Consider the following 19,911-nt stretch of genomic DNA (forward strand, 5'->3'; position numbering starts at 1 on the left):
GCGAGTGATGAGGGGGGGGGGCAACAGGTTTTCCTGCTCTCTGTCCCTGACCAGACGCTCCAGAGCAAGATTGAATCCCCGCGTCATTCGTCATTGACCAACACAAAGGCCACAAGAGCGTTCTATGATGACAAGAACGTGAATCATAGAAGCGGCTTTGTTTTGTATTGACAATCCAATCCGCCTGCAGTCCACTGTGAAGGAAACTCGTTCGGGGAAATCCTTGGATTGGAGCGTTCATCATCAAGAATAGCATCAATCTCTGCGCTCCAATGGCAATGCTCTCGAGAGTCATTCAGTGGATCTTCCCGGCACACACGGGAGAGCACTCGAAGCACCGTCACTTCGCGATCGTCGCATTTTGACCAACGCATAACGCTAGATCTAGCAATCGCACTGTACTGCTTGTTTTGTTTTTTTTTTTTTTGCCTACGCATGCCCGATGCCTCGAATAAAGCGTTCTCCATCTCGAACTCGTCCTTTCCCAACTTCTTTGTTCTTGTTCGTTCTTTGTTCGTTCGTTCTTTGTTCACTTTTTGGCGCCCTGTCTGTTTTCCTTTTGCTTGCAAGCAGTCTTTTTTTTTTCTTTTCTTTTTCCCGCCTTTTTTTTTTTTTTTGTTTTCAAAAACACTCTCTTTTCTTTTCTTTTTCCGCAAGTTGGCCGCTCGCAGCCAGCGCCCACCACCGCCACTGCCATGTTCTATTCAGAGACCGTTCTGGCGAAAAAGTCCGTTCTGGGCAAAGTGTGGCTGGCCGCGCACTGGGACCGCCGCCTGAACAAGAAGCAAATCGCTGAAATCAAAGTCTTTGACTCGTCCAACGAGATTCTCAAGCACCCCATCAAGCTGTCCCTGCGCACGTCGGGCCACTTGCTGCTGGGCGTCGTGCGCATCTACTCGCGCCAGGCAAAGTACCTCCTCGCCGACTGCTCGGACGCCCTCGTCAAGCTGCGAATGGTCTACCGCACTGGCCGTGTCGACCTTCCCGCCGACGCCAGCTCGGCCGCGTTCTCGGCCATCACGCTCCCAGCCAATGCCCGCGACATGGACTTTCTAGTCGCCGACGTTGACTTTGAGTAAGTTTGAGAGTGCCAGAAAGAAGAAGAAACGGGGGTGGGGGAAGGCGGAACAAGAACAAAGCCGAAATGGCGCGCTTCCATTTGAACTTGCATCAAGCGCGTTTGGGTTGGGTTGACTCGAGCCGTGGAACGTCGCTTGTATAAGACTCTCACACTTATCGATGATTTGTTGCTGTTCTGTTTTTGTTGGTTTTTTTCGTTCCTTCTTGCCGAATTAGTGCGCTCGATTTGCAAACTTCAGCCATCACGGAAGTCATGCGTGGCGCGAACGACGGCAACGCCGACTATGGCTTTGACAGCGAGTTTGGACCGGCTGACGAGTCCACAGACCATCATGTGGCTGAGGTCATGCGAAGCGCTCCAGACGACGACGAGGAGACAACGGCGTTCGATCGCCGCGCGCTGGCCTTGCCGACCAAAAACGTCCAAGAACGCGGGGGTGACGACTACGTCGACGACACGTACTTTTACGGAGAGGACAACTTTGGCGCAAACGATGGCGATGTCACAGACTTTTTCATGCCCAAGGAGAGCATGGCGGACGAGTCCGACCTGCCTGGTGCTTCCGAAGCAGGCTCGCTCCTCCGTCACAGTGTCCGTCTCAGCGACATGCTCGATCTGCCGTCCAACAACCAGACGCTGCTCGAACCCATGTCGATGTCGATGGAGGCGTCCGTGCTCGACACCTCGGCCGCCCCCGCCCCCAAGCCAGCCCTTCGCACCCGGTATGTCTGCCTTTTCGCTTTACGTGTGTGCGTGTATTTGGGGGGACAGTTTTTGGTGACGTTGGTCACGGAAGTGAACCATCGCAGAGCGCCCTCTTTATTTTTATTTTATTTTTGTTGTTGTTGTTAATTTTTCTGTTTATATTTTTTGTTCTTCCTCAAAACACACAGCGCCAACAAGCGAAAGCTCGTCGTTGACAACGAGATTACCATTTCAACGGCGCAGATGAAGGCGCAGCTCGCCAACAGCGACAACATTGTTCAGCAGTCGTTTGTTCCTGCGCCCCTGACCAAGCGTCAAATGCGTGTTCGGTAAGAGAAATTGGAAGGGGCGGGGGGTGAGTGTTAGTCTTGCAAGCCAATGCTATGGCATTCGAAAACAACCTGCATGCTCAGTTTCGCCTCCTTGGCTTGCCACGTGCAGACAATTCGAACTTGCTGGACCTTCAAGCTTGTTCAACAACCCCGCCATGTTTGCGACCGTCTCCCCGCTGCTGCTGCAGCTGTTGGAGCGGGCCATGAACGACGATCGAACATCGAGCGACGACCGAACATTGCGCAAGCGCGATGCCGGCGCGGCTGACACGTCCCGCATCGAACCCGAACAGATGCGAGACCACGAGCGACCTGCCACTCCAGCGCGCTACCCCGACCAGGCCATGAGCGCCACCGATGACTCCACCACCGTTGGTGACGTCCCGTTCGATGACTTTGGCTACAACGATGATGGCGACTACAACCAATTAGAGCCCGAGACGGCGGAAGAGCGGGAGCAACGGCTGGCGAATCGCAGGGAAGGCGCCGCGCTCATGACCGAGCAGACACGAAAGAGCCGGCGCCAGCTCGAGGACGAGATGGACGAGGACCAGGCTGACGACGAGGGGGCGCAGGCACGGAAGCAGGCGGCGGACGCTCCGGAGGAACTCACTCGTCGCGAGCTGAACGAGATTTTCGAGAAGCAGGACGAGATGAGCTTCAAAGAACACATGGACAACGCTACCCGTAGCAAGGCCGCCGAGTTTTTTGTGCATTTGCTTCATCTTCGCGTCACAAACCACTTGGAAATCTCCCAAGGCGAGCCCTACGGCGACATTGTTGTGAAACCAGGCGTGAACTTTGCCAAGACTTTCGCTCGCGCTCTGCGGACCTGAGAACCAATTTGAGTTATGCCCCCTCTCCTCTTCTCGCCCGTTCTTGTTGATTTTCGTTGTGTTATTCCAAGTTGCATGTCAATGTCGTTTTCTTCTTTGGAAATAATGAATTGCATGTCTTTGAACAGGGTTGTTACTTCAAGTTGTTCAAAAGCCCAGAAAGTTTGGTCAAAGTACTGTAGTTCATGTTTGGCTCGCGGCTTTTGCTGACGCTATCGCAGTTCGCCGCGGCTTGCACCAAGAAGGAGTGCGCAAATTCACAACGCAGCATGTTTATTTGTTTTCCATTCAAAGTTACGCATTGATCGCGCTAAACCCTTGCGTCACCGCTTGCTCCAGTCGACTCTGTGGTCCGCGATGATGAAGTAGTAGCAAAGGAGCAACTTGAATGAGAACAACGTCGAACGGAACGCAACCGCAAACGCAAACGCAAATGCAAAGCGCAAAAACTGACTTACCAATTCGCGACGGGCTTCTTCAATCTTCAACTTTGCCATCGTGAAATCCTGCGTCCCAAGAACAGTAGCAACAACAAGACGGCAACAAGTACACACGCCACCGGAAACAACAGCTGTGAGAAGCTACAAGCCAGAAGGCGCCAACATGGAAACCTGCTCCGCTCCTCACCGGCGGTAGCTTTTGGAATGTATCCAGCGTCGTTCGGATAGCGGTCAATTCGTCGATTATCTGCTTCACAGCCTCGCTTTCAGCCATGATTGCTGCATGCCGAATGCTTGGTTCCGATGCAAGCGGGTGTTGCTGCTGAGGCATACCGACGTCAGCCAGGCCAGTTTCCAACCAAACAACAACCACACAACGCAAAATCGCCAACACATCGGTACCTGCAGCTTTGCAATGCTCGCTTGATACTCTGCTGCTTTATTGTTGTAAAAGGTGCGCTCTTGCTGCCGTCGTTCCACAATTTCCACGTTCGCCGTCTCGGCTTGGTCCAGCTCGGCCAGTGTTCTAAAACCACCAAGACGTACAATAACCACGTCACCCGTGAGCATCCAGTCCACGCACGCTCCAGCGGTCGTCGTTGGTCCCTTTGCTCGACAATGTTGCACCAACCTTCGAAGCTCGGACAGCCGGGAAAGCGAGCTGGTCACTTGCTCATGCATGGTCTGTGCTCGTCGCTGGCGTTGCAATTCACCGTCCCATTCATCAAAGGTGCTTGCGGAGAGGTCTGACAAGGCGCAATAGAGGCTGGGCAATAGGATGATTCCGAACGAACAAGCGCAATGTTAGCGGGCCTTTTGCTCTGGGTTGATGCGCGTCATGGCCGCACACATTGTCGACGGGTTTGTCCTACCTTGCTAATGACGTGTCATTCACATGCAACAAGGAAGCGAGTCGTGCGAGCGATCGAACGTTCGCATGCGTTTGGTCGGACAATCGCGACTTGTCCAGTCCATGCAGCGCCAGAAGCTCTTGAACGCGCGTTGCTAATTTAGTTTCACGTGACAATCCATGCAATATTGTTCGAGTGAGCTGTCAAGTCAACAGGGCTGAGTGCTTGAGATTTCCCGCCAAAAAGGGGGGGGTTGAAACGGTCAAACCTTCAGCTTGGTACTCTTGAGACTTGAGCGCCAGGTCGGCCGCCAGCGCAACTGCATTTGCATCGCGCTCCTGGGCAGCCGCAGCCAACTTCCATATCGCAGCGACAGTGTCCTCCGTGACTTCGAACTGCGGCACTGGTGCTGGGTGGAAGACCGACGCCAGCCAGACGCGCGCCTGAAACCGCATTCATTGTTCAGAACATGAATCAAACACAGGATGAGATGATCAACGAGCCTGAAGCTGTTGTTCTTTGCACGGCGATGTGTTTACACACCTTTTCCAGCTTGGCACTGGCGTCTGCGCGCAATCCGTGCTCTTGTTGCTGCTGCTGCTGCTGCTGTGACATTTGGCCTCAACCACTCCACAAAGACAGAATGAAACGCTTACACATATATGGCTGCGTTCTAATTTTGTATACAGTACACTGCATAGCATTGAGACCGTCCCCCAACAACAACAACAACTGAATGAGAGAGGGCAATGAGCTGCAATGAACGGCGTGCTGGAAATCCACCACAGTGCTTTTTTCCGTCCCCGGTCTCCCACAACCTTCAACGCGCACACCTTTTTATTTTTACAATTTCTTCCTTGTCCTTGATCCTACTACTACTACTTTGATGTGCCAGAAGCTCACTCCTCACTCACTCACTTCATCAATGCTGCAGACTGTTGCTGCCCGCCGATTGTCGACGCTCGCCTCGCGATCGCTCGTCTCCGCCTCCGCCCCAGCGTCCAGCGCACCCGGCTCGTCCTCGTCCTCGTCCTCGTCCTCTGTCCCGGAGGACGTCAAGGCGCACGTCGCGTTCGGCAAGGGCACGACCGAGATCCAGCGCACAAAGTTCAAGGCGCAGACCGGCCTCATGCTGCCGCCCAAGTCGTTCGAAGGCAAGACCGTCTTCATCACCGGCGGCGGCACGGGCCTCGGCAAGGGCATGGCAACCACCCTCGCTGCCCTCGGTGCCAACGTGGCCATCGCATCGCGCAAGGTGAGCATGAGCGGGGAAGCGGAGGTCGAGGTCGACCATCGTGCAATGGCATACACGTTGCTGGAAGATTTTTTTTTTTTTTTTTTTTTGGAGATCCCTTCAAAAACGCGGATTTCTCAGACGAGATTGTTTTAATTATTGTGTTTCAATTTCGTTCCACTGAGAAATTCGATTCTCTCTCTCTCTCTCTCTCTCTCTCTCTCTCTCTCTTTTTGATCAACGCGATTCATGTCGTTGTGACTATAGAGTCTGAGTTTGCGCAAATCTTGGCAACACTCGACGACACACACCCCATCTATCTTTTTGCCTGGTCCATTCAAAATCAACTTACATTGCTGTTGCGTAAAAATTTCACTGCTGGTGGGTTAGATGGACGTGCTCAAGGAGGCCGCGCTCGATATCGAGGCGCGCGCCGGCAACGGTGCCAAGATTCTGACCATCGCCGCCGACGTCCGCCAGCCCGAGCATGTGAGCAACGCCCTGGACGAGGTGACGCGCGTGTTCGGCTTGCCGAACATTGTCATCAACAACGCCGCTGGTAACTTTATCTCGCCCACGGAGCGCCTCTCGGCGAACGCCTTCAAGACTGTCGTCGACATTGTTCTGAACGGCACCGCGTGCGTCACCCTCGAGGCTGGCAAGCGCATGATTGCCAAGAGCAGCGGTGGTGTCTTTTTGAACATTTCCACCACCTACGCCAAGTCGGGATCCGGCTTTGTCGTCCCCTCCGCCGCCGCCAAGGCTGGTGTCGAGGCGCTCACCAAGTCGCTTGCCGCAGAGTGGGCCCGCCATGGCATCCGCTTGAACGCCATTGCTCCCGGACCCATCGAGACTGAGGGTGCCTTCTCGCGCCTCGACCCCACCGGCGAGTTTAGCAAGTACATGCTCAAGCGCGTCGCTGCAGGCCGTCTCGGCGAGATTGGCGAGCTGGCCAACCTTGCCTCCTACCTTGTTTCCGACTACTCGTCCTGGATTACCGGCGATATCATTACCTTTGACGGTGGCGAGACCCCGCTGATTTCCGGCGAGTTCAACCCTCTCCTGAGCGTCACCAAGGACCAATGGGACGTCATGGAAAGCCTTATCCGAACCACCAACAAGAAGTAAAATAAAACGGGGAAAGGGGTGCTTTTGAGGCTCTTGAACCAAAGAAGAAGAAGAAGAAAAATGATCAAAACCGAAAGAATAAAAACCGATTACTTGCTGCATTTGAACCTCGTTTTGAGCGCGGATTTGAAGTGTTGAAGAGAGAGCTTGAAATAATGTCATTTTACTTTACAAGGCTAGGATTCCAACAACCATAATAATACAGTGCAAAAAAGTACAACGACAACAAAAACAACAGATTGTCAAACACAACAACTTAACACAGGACGCCAGAATTACATGGCATCCACGAGCGAGGTCGAGTTCTCGCGATGAAGTTCCTTGTCGGCACTCTTGCATGGCTCGAGCGTGGTAGCCGCATCCTCTTCGTCGCAAAGATCGTAGTCGTGGTGCTCGTGGTCGTCCTCTGCAACGGCTTCGTCGTCGGGATGAGCAGAGTGCTCAGAAGCCGAGTCGTCGTCATCGTCCTCTTCGGCTTCTGACGAAAGGTTGGAGGGACTGTCCGAGTCGAGCAGAAGGTCGCAAACAAAGCTGTCGGCGTCGTCGTCTTCCTCGTCCTCGGAAGCAGAGGCAGAGGCCGCTTGGGTGCTGGCGGCCGCAGTCTTGTGTGCATCCACCTCCGCCAGCAGGCCTTGAATCTTCATGGTCAACGCCTTGCGGGCTTCGCGAATGTACGAGGAACCAGCGGATGAAACGCCATCCAGACGGAGCACGAGTTGCTCAAGCAGCTCAGCATAGGTCAGAAGCGCCTTGGACACTTGCTTGGTCGTGGCGTCGACGGCGGGAATGGCAAGAACGGCATCGTGGTACTGCTCGACATGGCCGTCAAGCACCTTGGAAATACGATCCAGGGCGTGCAATGCCTCGCGGATTTCGCGGCCTTCACGGCGTGCGGCAGCAGCGCGGAAGGCACGAACAATGCGACGCGCGGACTCGTCCTGAAGGGCAGCGCGCTTCTCGTCTGCATGCGCTCGCCATGCCTGCTGAATGACAGTGGCAGCGCGTTGGTAAGTGCGGCCAACCAACTTTTGAACGCGGGCCTTGCGCTGCTTGTCAATGGCAGCAAGCTTGGCCTGTTGCTCGCGCGAGACGCCGGACTTGTCCTGCTTGTCCTGCTTGTCCTGCTTGTCCTGCTTCTTGGCCTCCTTTTCCTGCTTCTTTTGCTGCTGATGGGCGCGCTCCTCCGCAAGTTGCTGTTCCAAGCGTTCGTGGATGTGCTGCTCGTATTCGCGCAGCTCGGCGCTGTGTGAGCGGGGAAGAGGATGGGCCTCTTCCTTTTTAGGCTCCGGCTCGACAGGCTTGGGCTCGGTGTTGGGAGCAGTCTGAGCGTTGTAGGCGCCAGTCAACAGATCGAACAAGGAGATTGGGCGACGTTGCTGTTGTTGCTGTTGTTGTTGCTGCTTTACCTGCGCTTGCTGCTGCAGATGCTGCTGGTGCACGCGCTGCTTCATCTGCTGGCGTTTGGCCTCGATGTGGCGTTGGTGTTCGAGTTGCTCCTGCTGGCGAGCGAGCTCGGCCTGCTGCTGTTGCTGTTGCTGTTGCAATTGCAGTTGCTGCTGCTGCTGCTTACGAGCGCGCTCGGAGGGAGAAGGCTCGGTGACGAGGTAGCGGCGGCCAGTGTAAGGGTCGACGACAATGCGCTGGCGTGGCTCGGTGCTAAAGCGGTCACCCGACGCGTCAAACTCATCGTCGTCGCTTTCCTGCTGGAATTGCTGTGTTTGGCGGCGATGTTGCTGCTGCTGCTTTTGTTGATGGTAGGGCGAGCGCGAGATCTGTGGAGCACGGCCACCAAACAGACTTGCGAATTGGTCGTTCATCTGCTCGTGCTCGAGCTGTTGGCGACGAAGTTCCTCCGCGCGCTGCTGGCGAAGCAGCTGCTCTTGACGACGACGCTGCTGTTGGAGCTGCTGCTGCTGCTGCTGGTGATGGCGGGAATAGTAAGGGTGCGGCGCATAGTAGTAGCCTGCATCATCGTCATCCGAGTCGCCGCTCTCGAACGCGCGGTTGTACTGCTGCTGCTGCTGGGGTGCAAACCAAAACGACATGATTTTTGATGCTTGTCTGGGACTGTGATGTTGAATCAGATAGTCGGTCAACAGAGAGAAAGAAAAAAAGAAGAGTGATTTTGAAATAATGAAAAACGGCGGCGTTTAAATAGCAAAACGAAACAAAAAAAGAACGCGCGAGAAGCGGCTGGAAAACCATAGAAAAGAAAGAACGACAGAAGCAACGCGAAGGTTCGCGAAGAATCATGCCAAGCGACGTCAGCTAAGGAGGGGAGACAGGCAAGGGGAGGAAGCGATCGGGCACGGCGCCGGGTGGTTGGTGTTATTGGGTTGGAGAGGGAGAGCCGAGGGAGCCGAGGGAGAGAGAGAAATGGAAGCGCGAGTAGCGGAAAAGGAACTAAATCGCCGCGTTTCGAGATCTTTCCCTCCGCTTTGATGCATCGAATTTTACCGAGAAACAAAAGCAGGGCAATCCACTCGGAGCGAACAAAAGATTTCGAGAAATTCTTGGCGAAAGGGGGAAATCAATGGTTGGGTGAGCGATCTGTGCTTGATTCCGAGCGCTTTCTTGCCTTCTCTACGAAATCCAAAAGGATAAATGTGTGCCAAATCACCTGTGGACAGCAAAAGACGACAGCTCGAATTCTCAGAAAATCTCGGAATCGTTTGTATTTGACAAGTCTACAGCTACTTTTCGCGCTTTCGTTTTGAAGGATGGGCAGGTGATGCAGAGGCACTGGCGGTGGCAGCAGCAGCAGCAGCAGCAGCAGCATTGGCAGCAGCAGCAGCAGCAGCATTGGCGGCAGCAGCATAATGGATGAATTCTGGTCTTGGAGAGATGGCGAGCTGGCGCGCGCTGGAGACGGCGATGCTTGTCGCTTGTTGCCTCTGGAAACGGTCGCTGATGCCGTTTTGCGCCTTCGACCTGAATTTCCCCCCCCAAAAAAAAAAATATATATATATATAGTGTTATATCCAAGTATGGTAACCAGCGCAAGACATGCAAACTGGTCAGTAAAGTCCCCAACGAAGCAGACTCTGGATTCAGGCTGAACCGAAAAAAAAAAAAAAGTAATCTCAAAAACCTCACCTTCGTCCTCTGTATGATGTGCTCTAGTATGGCTCCGCGAACGAGGGGCATCGACATCGCTTGCCTCTGCAGCTTCTGCAGCTTGAGCACGGGCGGCGTGGAGAACATCCTGCAAAGTGTGAGGCAGATGAGCGAGACCAGATCGGTGATGATCCAACCACTCCATCAAACCCCACCCACCCCTGCAACTCGATTCTTCACAATCCAGCCACATTTGAGATCAACCTCGACAACCCGACAATCGTTTGTTACCAAGCGATCCAGGTCAAACATGCTTGAGAGGTGCTCGACCATCTGCTGTCGGGACGGCGACGCAGCAACGCCAATCCGTCGCTCAATGTGAGCGTGCATTGCATCGAAGTGTGCTTGTCGGTGAATCCCTGTGCAGCAGGAAGAACAAGGAGAGTGAGCAGCAGCAGTAGCGGCAGCAGCAGAACGCTCAATCCACTCAATCGCTGCCGTCGCGCTCTCTCACTTGGTCACTCGTCGCCGCGACTCGTGCATGCGACCCAGCTGGAGCAAAAGCCCACTGTTGATGCAATGCTTTACCGATGGGCTTGTGTTGGCACATGGCCTCGAACAGGGCGACTTCAGCCTCGGTCGTCCAATCTCGCTCCACCTGCATATGTGAGCTTTGCAAAAAAAGAAGACTCCGCAGACCCGTTTTGGGCATACAGCGTCACATTGAATTCATCGAAAGGAACAAGATTTGTGTTTATTCAATGTTCAACAGGGGACGAGTAGAGCCTGTATTCCGCGACCCTTTTGGAGTCCATCATTTTCAGAGGCTCAGCCATTCAATCTCAATCGTCCTTAACAGCACCAGGACCCACGCCAGTCTCCACAATCCACTCGTGCTCCGTCGACGATTTGGAATGGCAACTGTTTTGAAACCTCATCAACAAAGCGCCAAACAAGCATAGAAAAACGAGGCAAAAAAAAAAAAAGTAGCAAACCAAAAAAAAAGAAGAGTTACAACAAGCAGTATTCCCGCGTGGTCTCCCACCGCAGTACTAACTACTCTCATGGTGGTTTAACTTCGCAGAGCGGAACGGGATGCGGTGCATTCCACCAGATATGGCCGTAACTGAGATCCAGTGGTTGGGTGTTTGGTTGAAAGGCCCGACAAATTGAAGACGTCCCATTCGATGCAGATGTTTGACGAGCTTCGGACACCCATCCTAGTGGCAGCTCATCGAACATTTGTTGTTATGACGGTTGTGAGTGCCGTACGTTAAATCCACCATACACGCCGCTTTGAGGTTTGTTTTTGAAAGCCGCAATCCACCCACTCGTTTCAATTTCATTTCATTGTTCATTTTCCTTCTGTTTTTTTTTTTTTTCTTCTTCTTCTTCTTCTTCATTTTCATCTTCATCTTCCTTTGTATTTTATTTTGTTTTCCATTCATTGTTTCTTTCTCAGCACCATGCCAATGCTGCACCAGCGCGGAGGCAAGAAAAAGTCTCCGTTTCGCACACAATCCCAAGCGCAAGGCAATAATGGGAAGACTGCGCCGACGTCGTACCTGTCTGGCATCCGACTGCCCGGCATGAAGCAGGCCTCGGGCACTGTCGCAGTCCCATCCAGCGTGCTCACTGGCGGTGGCAGTGGCAGTGGCAGTGGCAGTGGAAAGGCATTGGGCGGCGCAGCAAGGCAGAGTCCACATGGCGCTGGAGCGGCCACGACGCCGACGCCGTTCACAGTCGCTGCGTCGGTCGCTGCTGCTGCGGCTGCGGCTGCGGCTGCGGCTGGGCGTGCTCAGACTGCACACACGGTGAGCGCGATCGCGTCGGGACGGGCGCCGAGCACCAAGAAGCGGCCGGGATTCAATCCAGCAAGCAGCTCAGCGGCTGGCAACGCAGCAGCGAGCGTCACCAACCCGTTCGAGCTCAGGCTCAACAGGCGCAAGTTTGACGTGCTGGGCACACACAACAAGATCATGAAGGGCGAGATTGGGCACCGCACGCAGTCTCGCGCACGTGCGACCGAGCTCCGCGACAAGACCCTCCGCGTGGAGCTCGCCAAGCGCGGCCGGGCGGGCGAGTTTGTGGATCGTCGATTCGGTGAGCATGACGCCGAGATGGCGCTCGAGGACAAGATGCTCGGACGGTATGCGCGCGAGCGGGAACGCGCATTCAACAAGAAGGGCTCCATTTTCAACTTGGACGGCGCGGGCAACGACTACTACGACCAAGACGGCGGCAACGACGATGCCGACGACAATCATGGAGATGGGCCGCGCCGTAACGTCGGTGCTTTTGACGAAGAGTGGTCGCGCATCACGGGCAGGGCGCTGAACGACGGTGCCGACGCGCCATCAGGTCGCCGAGGCAACAAGCACGGCGAGCTCAGCCTGACGCACCATGGTCGATCGCTCGAGGAGATTGACGATTTCGACGAGTACTCGATGCGTCTTGATGATCACGACGACTACTACAACGACCCCAATGCGCCCACGTACAATGTCAACTTTGGTGGCATGACCCGCGCGCGCAACCCCGTCAATGTCGACGACCTGGACGAGTCGCCGTTTGCTGGCAAGGGTCGAAAGCGAAAGCACGACTCGGATGGCGAGGGCGACGACGATGGTGATGATGAGGACGAGGACGAGGACGACGATCAGGCCGACAAGCGCGATACACGCTCGCATCGCGAGATTATGGAGGAGGTTGTCGCGCAAGCCAAGATGCACAAGTACGAGCGGCAAAAGGAGCGAACCAACGCCGAAGAGATGCTGGACCAGCTGGATGACGACTTCCAGAGCATCCAAGGCCTGCTCGGCGTCAATCGTCGTAGCCAGCCTGTGGGGCGCAAGTCCAAGGATGAGGAGGCACTCGATATCCTGACCGGTGCCCTCGAGCGTGCCCGTTCGGGCGAGGCCCCTCCGCCATCCACCATGCACCCCAGTCGGCGCCTTCCCCGCGAACAGCCCGACGATTACGATCTTGCGGTTCGATCGCTCGGATTTGAAATGCGCGCCCATGCCACAGACCGTCTGAAAACGCCTCAGGAGATTGCAAAGGCCGAGAAGGAGCGTCTTGAAAAGCTAGAGGTGAGCGGTCGAGGAGAGGAGATGGATTGTCGTGTGTGGAAAAGTGTGTGGTTTATTTTGGCTGACGTACTTTTGTGCCCGCAAATGGGTGGTGGGTTTTTTTGTTTTGCGCCGCACTTTTCTGAGAATAGCGTGATCGTATTCGTCGTATGAACGGCTTGCCTTCCGACGACGAGAGCGACGAACAAGGTGGCAAGCATGCCAACAAGAAACGCCGCTTGGATCAGTCTGGCGACACTCTGGACGACAACCTGATGCTCGATAGCGATCGACGAAAGATGATTCGCTACAAGAACGGCAAGCTTGTCACTTCGGACGATGAAGGCGAAAACAGTGAGGACGAAGACGGCGAGGCCGGTAGCGACGACGAAGAGGAAGAAGACGAGGGTGACGATGCCCCAGTCGCCAAGCCATCTGGAAAGCGTGCATCCAAGGTAATTTCGTCTCTTTCAGGGCCCGGGGTGTTGTTGGGGTTTTCGAGCTTGTTCTCAACAATTCTGTCCTTCCGGTTTTTTTTTTCTGTTGTCGTTTCAACCAGCTCGGAAAGAAGCAAGATTTTGGCGAAGGATACGATGATACCGAAGCAGGTCCTGACAATGCTGAAGACGAGGAGGACGAAGACGAGGAGGACGAAGACGACGACGAAGAGGCCGAGGACGACTATTCTGATCTTGAACTTGACGACAACGCTATGGAAGCCGGCAGCGACGACGACGAAGACAGCGAAGGCGAAGAAGGCGAAGGCGAAGAGGACGAAGAAGATGAGGATGAGGACGAAGGCGACGAGACCCCGCTCCCAACCTTGCCTGCCAAAAAAGTCCGCATTTCTGATGTGCCTGCGCGGTCAGCAAAGCCCGCCAAGTCTCAGGAGGCCGTTGCTGCATCGGCCGCGGCTGCCGCTTCGGAATTGCCGTACACGTTCGAAGCTCCTGCGACCGTGGAGGACTTGACAACCTTGCTTCAATCTCGCTCGCTTGACGACCAAATGACCATTGTGTACCGTATTCGCGTCTGCCACGACCTCAGTCTGTCGCCTGACAACCGAGAAAAGATGGAGGTGAGTTCGGTTTGTGTGCCCTCGTGCAGTGCCTTTCACACACTTTTCGATGGGCTGATGTATTTGTGTCTCTCTGTACCCCCTAGACCTTCTTTGATGTGCTGCTCGACTACATTGAGCAAGAGTGCGATCGCACCACTTCTCAGAACGCGGCACCGTTGCTGGCTGTCAACCGACTTGCCAAGTATGTGGTCGAGCTCTCAAAGCAGATGGCCGATCATGCTGGCGACGTGTTCCTCGAACGCATCATTGCTTTGAACGAGGCGTTGACAGAGCACTTGGTGGGTCGCAAGGGTACTGGCTTCCCTTCGCTCGGATCGCTCATCCTTGTCACCCTGGCTGTTCGAATCTTCTCAATGTCGGACGCCAAGCACAAGGTTGCTTCACCGCTGATGGTGCTGCTTGCACGATACCTCACACAAGCACAGGTTGCGACCAAGAGCGATCTGTTTGCCGGTCTGTATATCTGCTCGTTGGTGTTGCAGTGCATCGTGTCATCGAAGCGCTTTATGCCCGAGGCCATCATCTTCCTCAAGAGCACTGTTGCCCTGTTCGTCAAGAGCATCCCAAGCAACATTTCCACCCTTCGACCCACCGAGCAGCTCATGCCCACATTTGCACAGCTGTTTGCCTCTCGCAAGGCCGGCACTGCCTTCTTCCATGGCGCAACTGCCTCCGAAACTGCGTCAAAGCTTGCCAGTCTCAGTGCCATTTGTGACGCCACCCCTCTTGCTCAAATCAAGGCTGACGACAAGTACGTTGTTGCTGTTGTTTTTGTTTTGCTGTTGTTTTGCATTGGTTTGGTTTGGTTTTGCATTGGGTTGGTTTTGGTGCATCGCCTTCCGAACGCTGTCACATGCACATTTCAAGATTACTGATTTGCCGCTTTGTTCCTCGCATCAGACTCAAGATTGCTCAACAAGCCGTCCAATTGCTCAACCGCTTTGCCTCGAGATCGCTGGACTTTACGCCGTTTACCGAGATCTTCAAGCCTATTCAATTGCTAGTGCAGCAACTACCCGCCACGCTCTTCCCGAGTCAAGGCACTGTACGTGGTTTTTTGTACTCGTTGTTTGCACACAGTCGCGGTTCTATTTGACGTGTTATTTCGTGGTCGGCTCACTTGTCCTCTCTCTCAAAACTCTGCCAGTCGATCGTTGCGCAATTCCACTCTACGTACTCGCGTGGTGCGCTCAGCGTGCGCCGCCCGCTTGAGATGCAACGTCGCAAGGCGGAAGCCATCAAGATGTACAATCCCAAGTTTGAGATGTCGTACGTCGCTCACATTTTTTGCAAATACTCCTGCTGCTGTTCGTTTTGGCGCTCTTTTGTCCTCATTTCGTTTGTGTTTCTTTGTTTCATTTTCAGCTACGAGGGCCGAAAGCACTCGTCTGGAACGTCGGATCACGATCGCGAGCTCAACCAGACGGCACGCCTCAAGCACGCCGTTCAACGCGAAAAGAAGGCAGCGCTGCGCGAAATCCGCAAGGACAACCAGTATCTGTCGCACCTGGAGCTCAAGGACCAGCGCAAGCGCGATGCCACTCGTGTACAGAACGTCAACCGCCTGCAGAACATTCTCAGCCAGCAACAGCACGAAATGAAGGAAGAGCAGAAATCCAAAAAGAAGGATCAAGAGTCTGCCAAGCGCCGCTCGCGGTCCTAATCACCCATCGTCTGGTGGCTTGTATTTTTGAGTTAAATTTGGGCGAACATTTAGTTCCACATAAACCAACACAAAAACATTCGTTTTCATTCCAAAATTTCTCAAACAGCAAGCACGCAGGGACGCGGGGGGGGCGGTTGTTCACTTTGGCTGACTATTTTCAAATGCGTCCAAAACACGGTCAACAAAGTCGAGGTTCAAGTTGGCCGTGTCGATGAACTTGTGGTGCTGACCGTCGCCAATCTCGTGGAAGGTGGCAGCCCAGCGTCGCATCTCGGAGGAAATAGCGACACGCTGTGCAATACACTCGCGGACTGCCGACTCAAAGCCCTCTTGCATGGCGCGCGCTCCCTTCTCGCCAATGTCAAACGCAATGTACGATGCGATCAGCTGGCGCAAGGTTGAAAATGCGTCAAGAACCTTGTCGTTCTTTCCAAGAACTCTCGCTGTCAGAGCGGCAACACGCGAAATGTAAGGCGCAAGTAGCGGGGATGATTCGGCAATGCCAGTGAGGCGGGTGTCGATGGACACGAACGAGTGCGCGTTGGCGCGGCTGATCATAATGTTGGAGGGATTTCCTTGATTATCCCAGAACAACGGGAGACGATCTCTGTCGGCCACGAACATTACCACAAGTGCATTGAACGCGCTCGCACAACAAAACAGCGAATACAACGTGCCATCGATGCCAAAAACCCCTCTTTTCCTTACCCGTTGTTCAGCAACGTGTCGACAACCAACAGTCGGCCCAGCGAGCGAATTCGCTCTGCTTCCTCGGGAGTAGCATTGTCCTCAACTTCGCTCCCAAATACAGCCGTGGCTGTGGTGTAGTCGAGTCCCGACAAGACAGTTCCAGGAATGTAATCTTGGACGAGCAAGCACGCCTGGTCAAACAGGTTGGTGATGACTCGCCAGGAGGGATCCACCTGCTTCAAGCTTGCAAGAAGCTGAGCGCCTTCTTCGGACGATGTCGAGACAACTCGTGAGCGCGGAGCAGCAACTTGGAGTCGAAGGCACAGCAACGAAGCAAACAGCTCTGGAGCGAGCGTTCTCGAGGCCTTGATGACAACGGCTCCTCGTTTCGTTTGAACAAAGAATACGCCCTGTCCCCATCAACAAAGCATGCATGTTGAGGAAAAAACCACCCGACCGCATCCGAATACGCTCAGAATGATTTTTCACAACCCCGAACCCGAATAGCATTGGACTTACGCCTGCTCCTCCCTCCGAGCGGTCCACACCAATGACGTCCGTCGACCACTGAATGTCAGCAATGTCTGGATGCGGAATGGCCGTGGCATGGTCAAACTTGAACGTCGAGTCCATGCTCGTTGCCCACTTGAACTTGCGGGTAGTCGGCGCAGCGGTGGTTGCACTCCCAGTCCCGGCAGCGCTGGACTTTGCATCGTGCTGGGCTGCGTTGTCTGTCGTGCCACTGGCAGCAGAAGCAGCGGCGGGAGTCTGAGCACACCAAAATCGCAAAATCCCAAAGCCAACAAAAATCAGTCACAGATTTGAATCTGCAGCACCAAAGCAAGCACTCCTCGTGCAATGACGACCACTACTCTCGCTCTTGTCAAAAACAACAACGATTGGCAATTGTTGCAGGTTGCTCGGTGTGGTCGAGAGTCCACTTGCATAAGAGTGGAGCGCGGCCACAAACGACTCGAGCGCGGGACTCGCAGCGATCAGATTGCGTTGGATGGACCAAAGATTGTCTGCCATTCCCCAAAATTCAAAGGATGATGACTGAGAAGATCTGAGAAATGGAAGGATCAACTTTCGTGGCAATATCATGACAATCGAAGAAAAACAACCAGAGCGAAGGAGACAGCAGGAACAAAATCCATCGTATTTTCACAATGCAACTCAGACAACCAACCATGACGAAAACCTCAACAGAAGCAGCAACGACAACGTGCAGCCAACAAACAAACAAGGAAACAAAACAAACAATAATCGAGCATGGGATCACAGCACAGAAGGCTAGGAATAATGAGCAGAAGAGAGAAAACAGACAACCGGAAATCAAGTAATGTAAACGATCGGCGGTTCACTAAGAAAAGTGGAGAAGAGCGAACGCCTTCCAGCAAGAAACAGAAAGTCGTGCCTTCCTCCGTTCTTGAGCTTAAACTGCAGACCCTGCAAGGAATGAATTCCGGTCAGCAGGCGCTTTTGGAGACGACGCCGCGGCGGCAGTCGAGAAAACCGCTGGTGCTGCAGTCTGAGTTGGGGTGGGCGGCGACCGTATCTCACCGGAGGCTGACTTGCGCATCGAACGCGTCATTTCGCCAGAAGCCGAGCGCGAGAGAGACCGTGCTCCAGTGGATTCCCCGATCGCAAGTGGGGAGCGAGGCCCGCCGTCTGTCAGGGCGCTAATCTCCTCCGTCCGCTTGTTGAACGACTTTGACTTGGCGAGCATGCTGGGTGGGGTGAGGCTGTTGGAGGACGTTGAGAAGGACGAGCGCAAAAAGCCCTTGACCGAACCGGACACGGATTTCCGCGCTTTGACGGGATCGGTGGCAAACAGCTCCACATTTTCCCGAAAGTAGTCCGACAAGGAGGCAGCCTCGCGGCCGCAGAGCTTGGCAAACTCGTGCGTGTTGAGCTGGCCTGCGACACCAATCCCAGACGCGTACAGCTCAAACATGGCCAAGGTAAAGTCGACGCGCCAGGGGATGGTGGCTGGATCTGAATGATGAGCCTTGCGCCCTCCGCCCATCGTGGATGTGCTGGCAGAGGAGCCGGTGGACGAAATGCTCGAGCTACTGCCCATCGCGCCCGTTGCCGACGCCAGGCCTGGGGCGCCGACGGTTGGCGCGCTGGCATCAAAGTAAAACTCGCCGAGGAACTTGCGGGTGACGCTCAGCTGCTGATTAACGTGGTTGACCTTTTGTTGCAAAACCTTGGCAGCTGATTTGGCCGCATCTGCGCCGCTGTACGCCTTGTGGCCAGTGAGGGTGTAAATCATGTTTTCGTGCTTGTGGGGCGCAGAGAAGATGACGGAGACGGCCTTGGCCACATCATGCACGCTGATTGGGCAAAAGCTGGAAGAGTTGAGCGGCAACGGGAAGACCTCGTTGTGCAAGTACTTGGTCCAGGCGTGCAGCGTTTCTTGGAACATTGGGCAGCGAATGATGGTGTACGGAATGCCAGACTCGGCCACACTCTTCTCCATCATCAGGAAGAGCCTGGCGAACGGAACCCACGAAGCTGGCGGTGGCCCTGTTGTTGGCAGAGTCCCTGGCGCGACGGGTTGCGGTCCCGACGATACCGGGCTGAGCGACGCAGCCAGCTGGGCAGCGGTCGCATTGTCTATCGGACCGCTAGAAGCTGCTGCTGCTGCTGCTGCTGCTGGACCAGCGCCCAACTCGGCACCAGTGACCGAGAGCAGCACAATGTGACGAATGGCAGTCTCGAGCGACTTGGCGGCGACCAGGTAGTTCAACACCTTCTCCAGCGCGTTCGGCCCTGCTGGAGGGATGATGAAGAGGTAGTCTGCGCCGCGCATGGACGTCTCTGCAGAGTCGAGCAGCGCCAAGTCCATCTCGGAGGAGCCTTCGGCAATGCCCAAGCTGGACGTGAATTGGTTGAACGACGCGCTGCGCTTGGCCCTGCGAGCCTCCATCGCCGCAACCTGCGCAGGATTCAAGTTGGAGACATCGCTTGATGCACGTCGCGGCGTTCCTGGAGACGTCGTTGAGGATCGTTGCTGGCCGGGGATGCCGAGCGAATTATTCGGCTCTTCGGCGACACTCCCGCCCTCTGCAAGTGATCCAGCAGCAGCGGCGGCAGCAGTAGTAGTAGTAGGTCGCGTGTGCAGCAGGCTCGAGCCCGAGCTCATTGACGTGACGGCGTCGGACGACTGGCGTCTGGGCGAGGGCGGATGACGCGGTGAGGCCAATCCACCACCACCACCACCACCACCCGGCGGATGCGGGGTCGCCAGCGCGCCTGCACGCACGTTGAATGCCTCTGGCGTCTTCATGAGCCTGCTGACGGTGGCGTATCCGACGCGGGACATGCCGCTCGTCAGGAAGACCAGCGGGCGCTTTGGCAGTGGAGACGCGCCTGCTCCTGTGCCTGCTCCTGTGCCTGCTCCTGCGCCTGATCCGCCGCCCTGTGGTGAGCTGCTGTTGGTTGCAATCGGCTGCGGGCGGATTGCTGCGAGTCTTGACTTTGTTGGGGTTGACGGCTGTTGGCTTGTGGCACTCGTCGTAGTCGTATCGGCACTCGTCGTCGTAGCAGCGGTCTCGCTCTGGCTCTGGCTCTCGCTCTCGCTCTGGCTCTCGTTCCGATCTGCGCTCGATTCCATTCTTTTGCTGTTCTTCAAAAATCAAAAAGCTCTGAAAAAAAAAAACGGTAAAAAATAGAAAAAATAAAAAAAAAAGTTCAAATTTTAAAAAAAGAATTCGTGTAAAAAAAAAAAAAA

At 54.7% G+C, this 19,911-nt stretch overlaps 7 protein-coding genes, 1 non-coding gene and 1 pseudogene across 11 annotated transcripts; 3 read left to right on the forward strand and 6 right to left on the reverse strand.

The window, feature by feature from the left end:
* The first annotated feature begins 591 nt into the window (after positions 1 to 591).
* CAOG_06272 (hypothetical protein) lies at positions 592 to 3,080 on the forward strand. Its single transcript, XM_004344971.2, has 4 exons — positions 592 to 1,075; positions 1,297 to 1,803; positions 1,975 to 2,115; positions 2,228 to 3,080. Exons 1-4 carry the CDS (start codon positions 696 to 698, stop codon positions 2,952 to 2,954), a joined length of 1,755 nt encoding a protein of 584 aa, XP_004345021.2. The 5' UTR covers positions 592 to 695; the 3' UTR covers positions 2,955 to 3,080.
* A 140-nt stretch (positions 3,081 to 3,220) lies between these two features.
* Positions 3,221 to 4,860, reverse strand: CAOG_06273 (hypothetical protein; the record flags this gene model as incomplete). Its single annotated transcript, XM_004344972.2, has 8 exons — positions 3,221 to 3,299; positions 3,413 to 3,460; positions 3,582 to 3,716; positions 3,797 to 3,920; positions 4,026 to 4,160; positions 4,267 to 4,399; positions 4,514 to 4,688; positions 4,789 to 4,860. 8 exons carry the CDS (start codon positions 4,858 to 4,860, stop codon positions 3,249 to 3,251), a joined length of 873 nt encoding a protein of 290 aa, XP_004345022.1. The 3' UTR covers positions 3,221 to 3,248.
* Positions 4,861 to 5,156: 296 nt separating this feature from the next.
* Positions 5,157 to 6,708, forward strand: CAOG_06274 (2,4-dienoyl-CoA reductase). The gene is made up of 2 exons (XM_004344973.2): positions 5,157 to 5,500; positions 5,870 to 6,708. The coding sequence occupies exons 1-2, from the start codon at positions 5,171 to 5,173 to the stop codon at positions 6,605 to 6,607; spliced, it is 1,068 nt and encodes a 355-aa protein (XP_004345023.1). The 5' UTR covers positions 5,157 to 5,170; the 3' UTR covers positions 6,608 to 6,708.
* A 44-nt stretch (positions 6,709 to 6,752) lies between these two features.
* On the reverse strand, positions 6,753 to 8,714 carry CAOG_06275 (hypothetical protein). The gene has a single exon (XM_004344974.2). The coding sequence runs from the start codon at positions 8,650 to 8,652 to the stop codon at positions 6,883 to 6,885; it is 1,770 nt and encodes a 589-aa protein (XP_004345024.1). The 5' UTR covers positions 8,653 to 8,714; the 3' UTR covers positions 6,753 to 6,882.
* Positions 8,715 to 9,267: 553 nt separating this feature from the next.
* On the reverse strand, positions 9,268 to 10,349 carry CAOG_06276 (hypothetical protein; annotated as a pseudogene). 2 transcript variants are annotated; one of them is made up of 4 exons: positions 10,253 to 10,349; positions 9,956 to 10,083; positions 9,704 to 9,812; positions 9,268 to 9,538 (listed from the first exon to the last, which is right to left on the reverse strand). The 2 variants fall into 2 exon arrangements; another variant differs by having other exon boundaries at positions 10,179 to 10,349.
* Positions 10,350 to 10,672: 323 nt separating this feature from the next.
* On the reverse strand, positions 10,673 to 10,788 carry CAOG_09721. The gene has a single exon (XR_889834.1). It is a non-coding gene; the product is annotated as a 5S ribosomal RNA (ribosomal RNA).
* Positions 10,789 to 11,036: 248 nt separating this feature from the next.
* Positions 11,037 to 15,557, forward strand: CAOG_06277 (hypothetical protein). The gene is made up of 7 exons (XM_004344976.2): positions 11,037 to 12,756; positions 12,888 to 13,190; positions 13,295 to 13,813; positions 13,900 to 14,567; positions 14,717 to 14,861; positions 14,964 to 15,085; positions 15,182 to 15,557. The coding sequence occupies exons 1-7, from the start codon at positions 11,131 to 11,133 to the stop codon at positions 15,477 to 15,479; spliced, it is 3,681 nt and encodes a 1,226-aa protein (XP_004345026.1). The 5' UTR covers positions 11,037 to 11,130; the 3' UTR covers positions 15,480 to 15,557.
* Positions 15,469 to 17,258, reverse strand: CAOG_06278. 2 transcript variants are annotated; one of them, XM_004344977.2, is made up of 4 exons: positions 17,118 to 17,214; positions 16,692 to 16,940; positions 16,191 to 16,582; positions 15,469 to 16,089 (listed from the first exon to the last, which is right to left on the reverse strand). In XM_004344977.2, exons 1-4 carry the CDS (start codon positions 17,202 to 17,204, stop codon positions 15,621 to 15,623), a joined length of 1,197 nt encoding a protein of 398 aa, XP_004345027.2. In that variant the 5' UTR covers positions 17,205 to 17,214; the 3' UTR covers positions 15,469 to 15,620. The 2 variants fall into 2 exon arrangements, with proteins under 2 accessions (XP_004345027.2, XP_011270634.1); XM_011272332.1 differs by having other exon boundaries at positions 16,692 to 17,258.
* A 50-nt stretch (positions 17,259 to 17,308) lies between these two features.
* CAOG_06279 (hypothetical protein) lies at positions 17,309 to 19,888 on the reverse strand. Its single transcript, XM_004344978.2, has one exon. It carries the CDS (start codon positions 19,792 to 19,794, stop codon positions 17,608 to 17,610), a length of 2,187 nt encoding a protein of 728 aa, XP_004345028.1. The 5' UTR covers positions 19,795 to 19,888; the 3' UTR covers positions 17,309 to 17,607.
* Positions 19,889 to 19,911: the final 23 nt, after the last annotated feature.

This window comes from Capsaspora owczarzaki (genome assembly GCF_000151315.2).
Source record: "Capsaspora owczarzaki ATCC 30864 unplaced genomic scaffold supercont2.11, whole genome shotgun sequence".
Classification (NCBI taxonomy): domain Eukaryota; class Filasterea; order Ministeriida; family Capsasporidae; genus Capsaspora; species Capsaspora owczarzaki.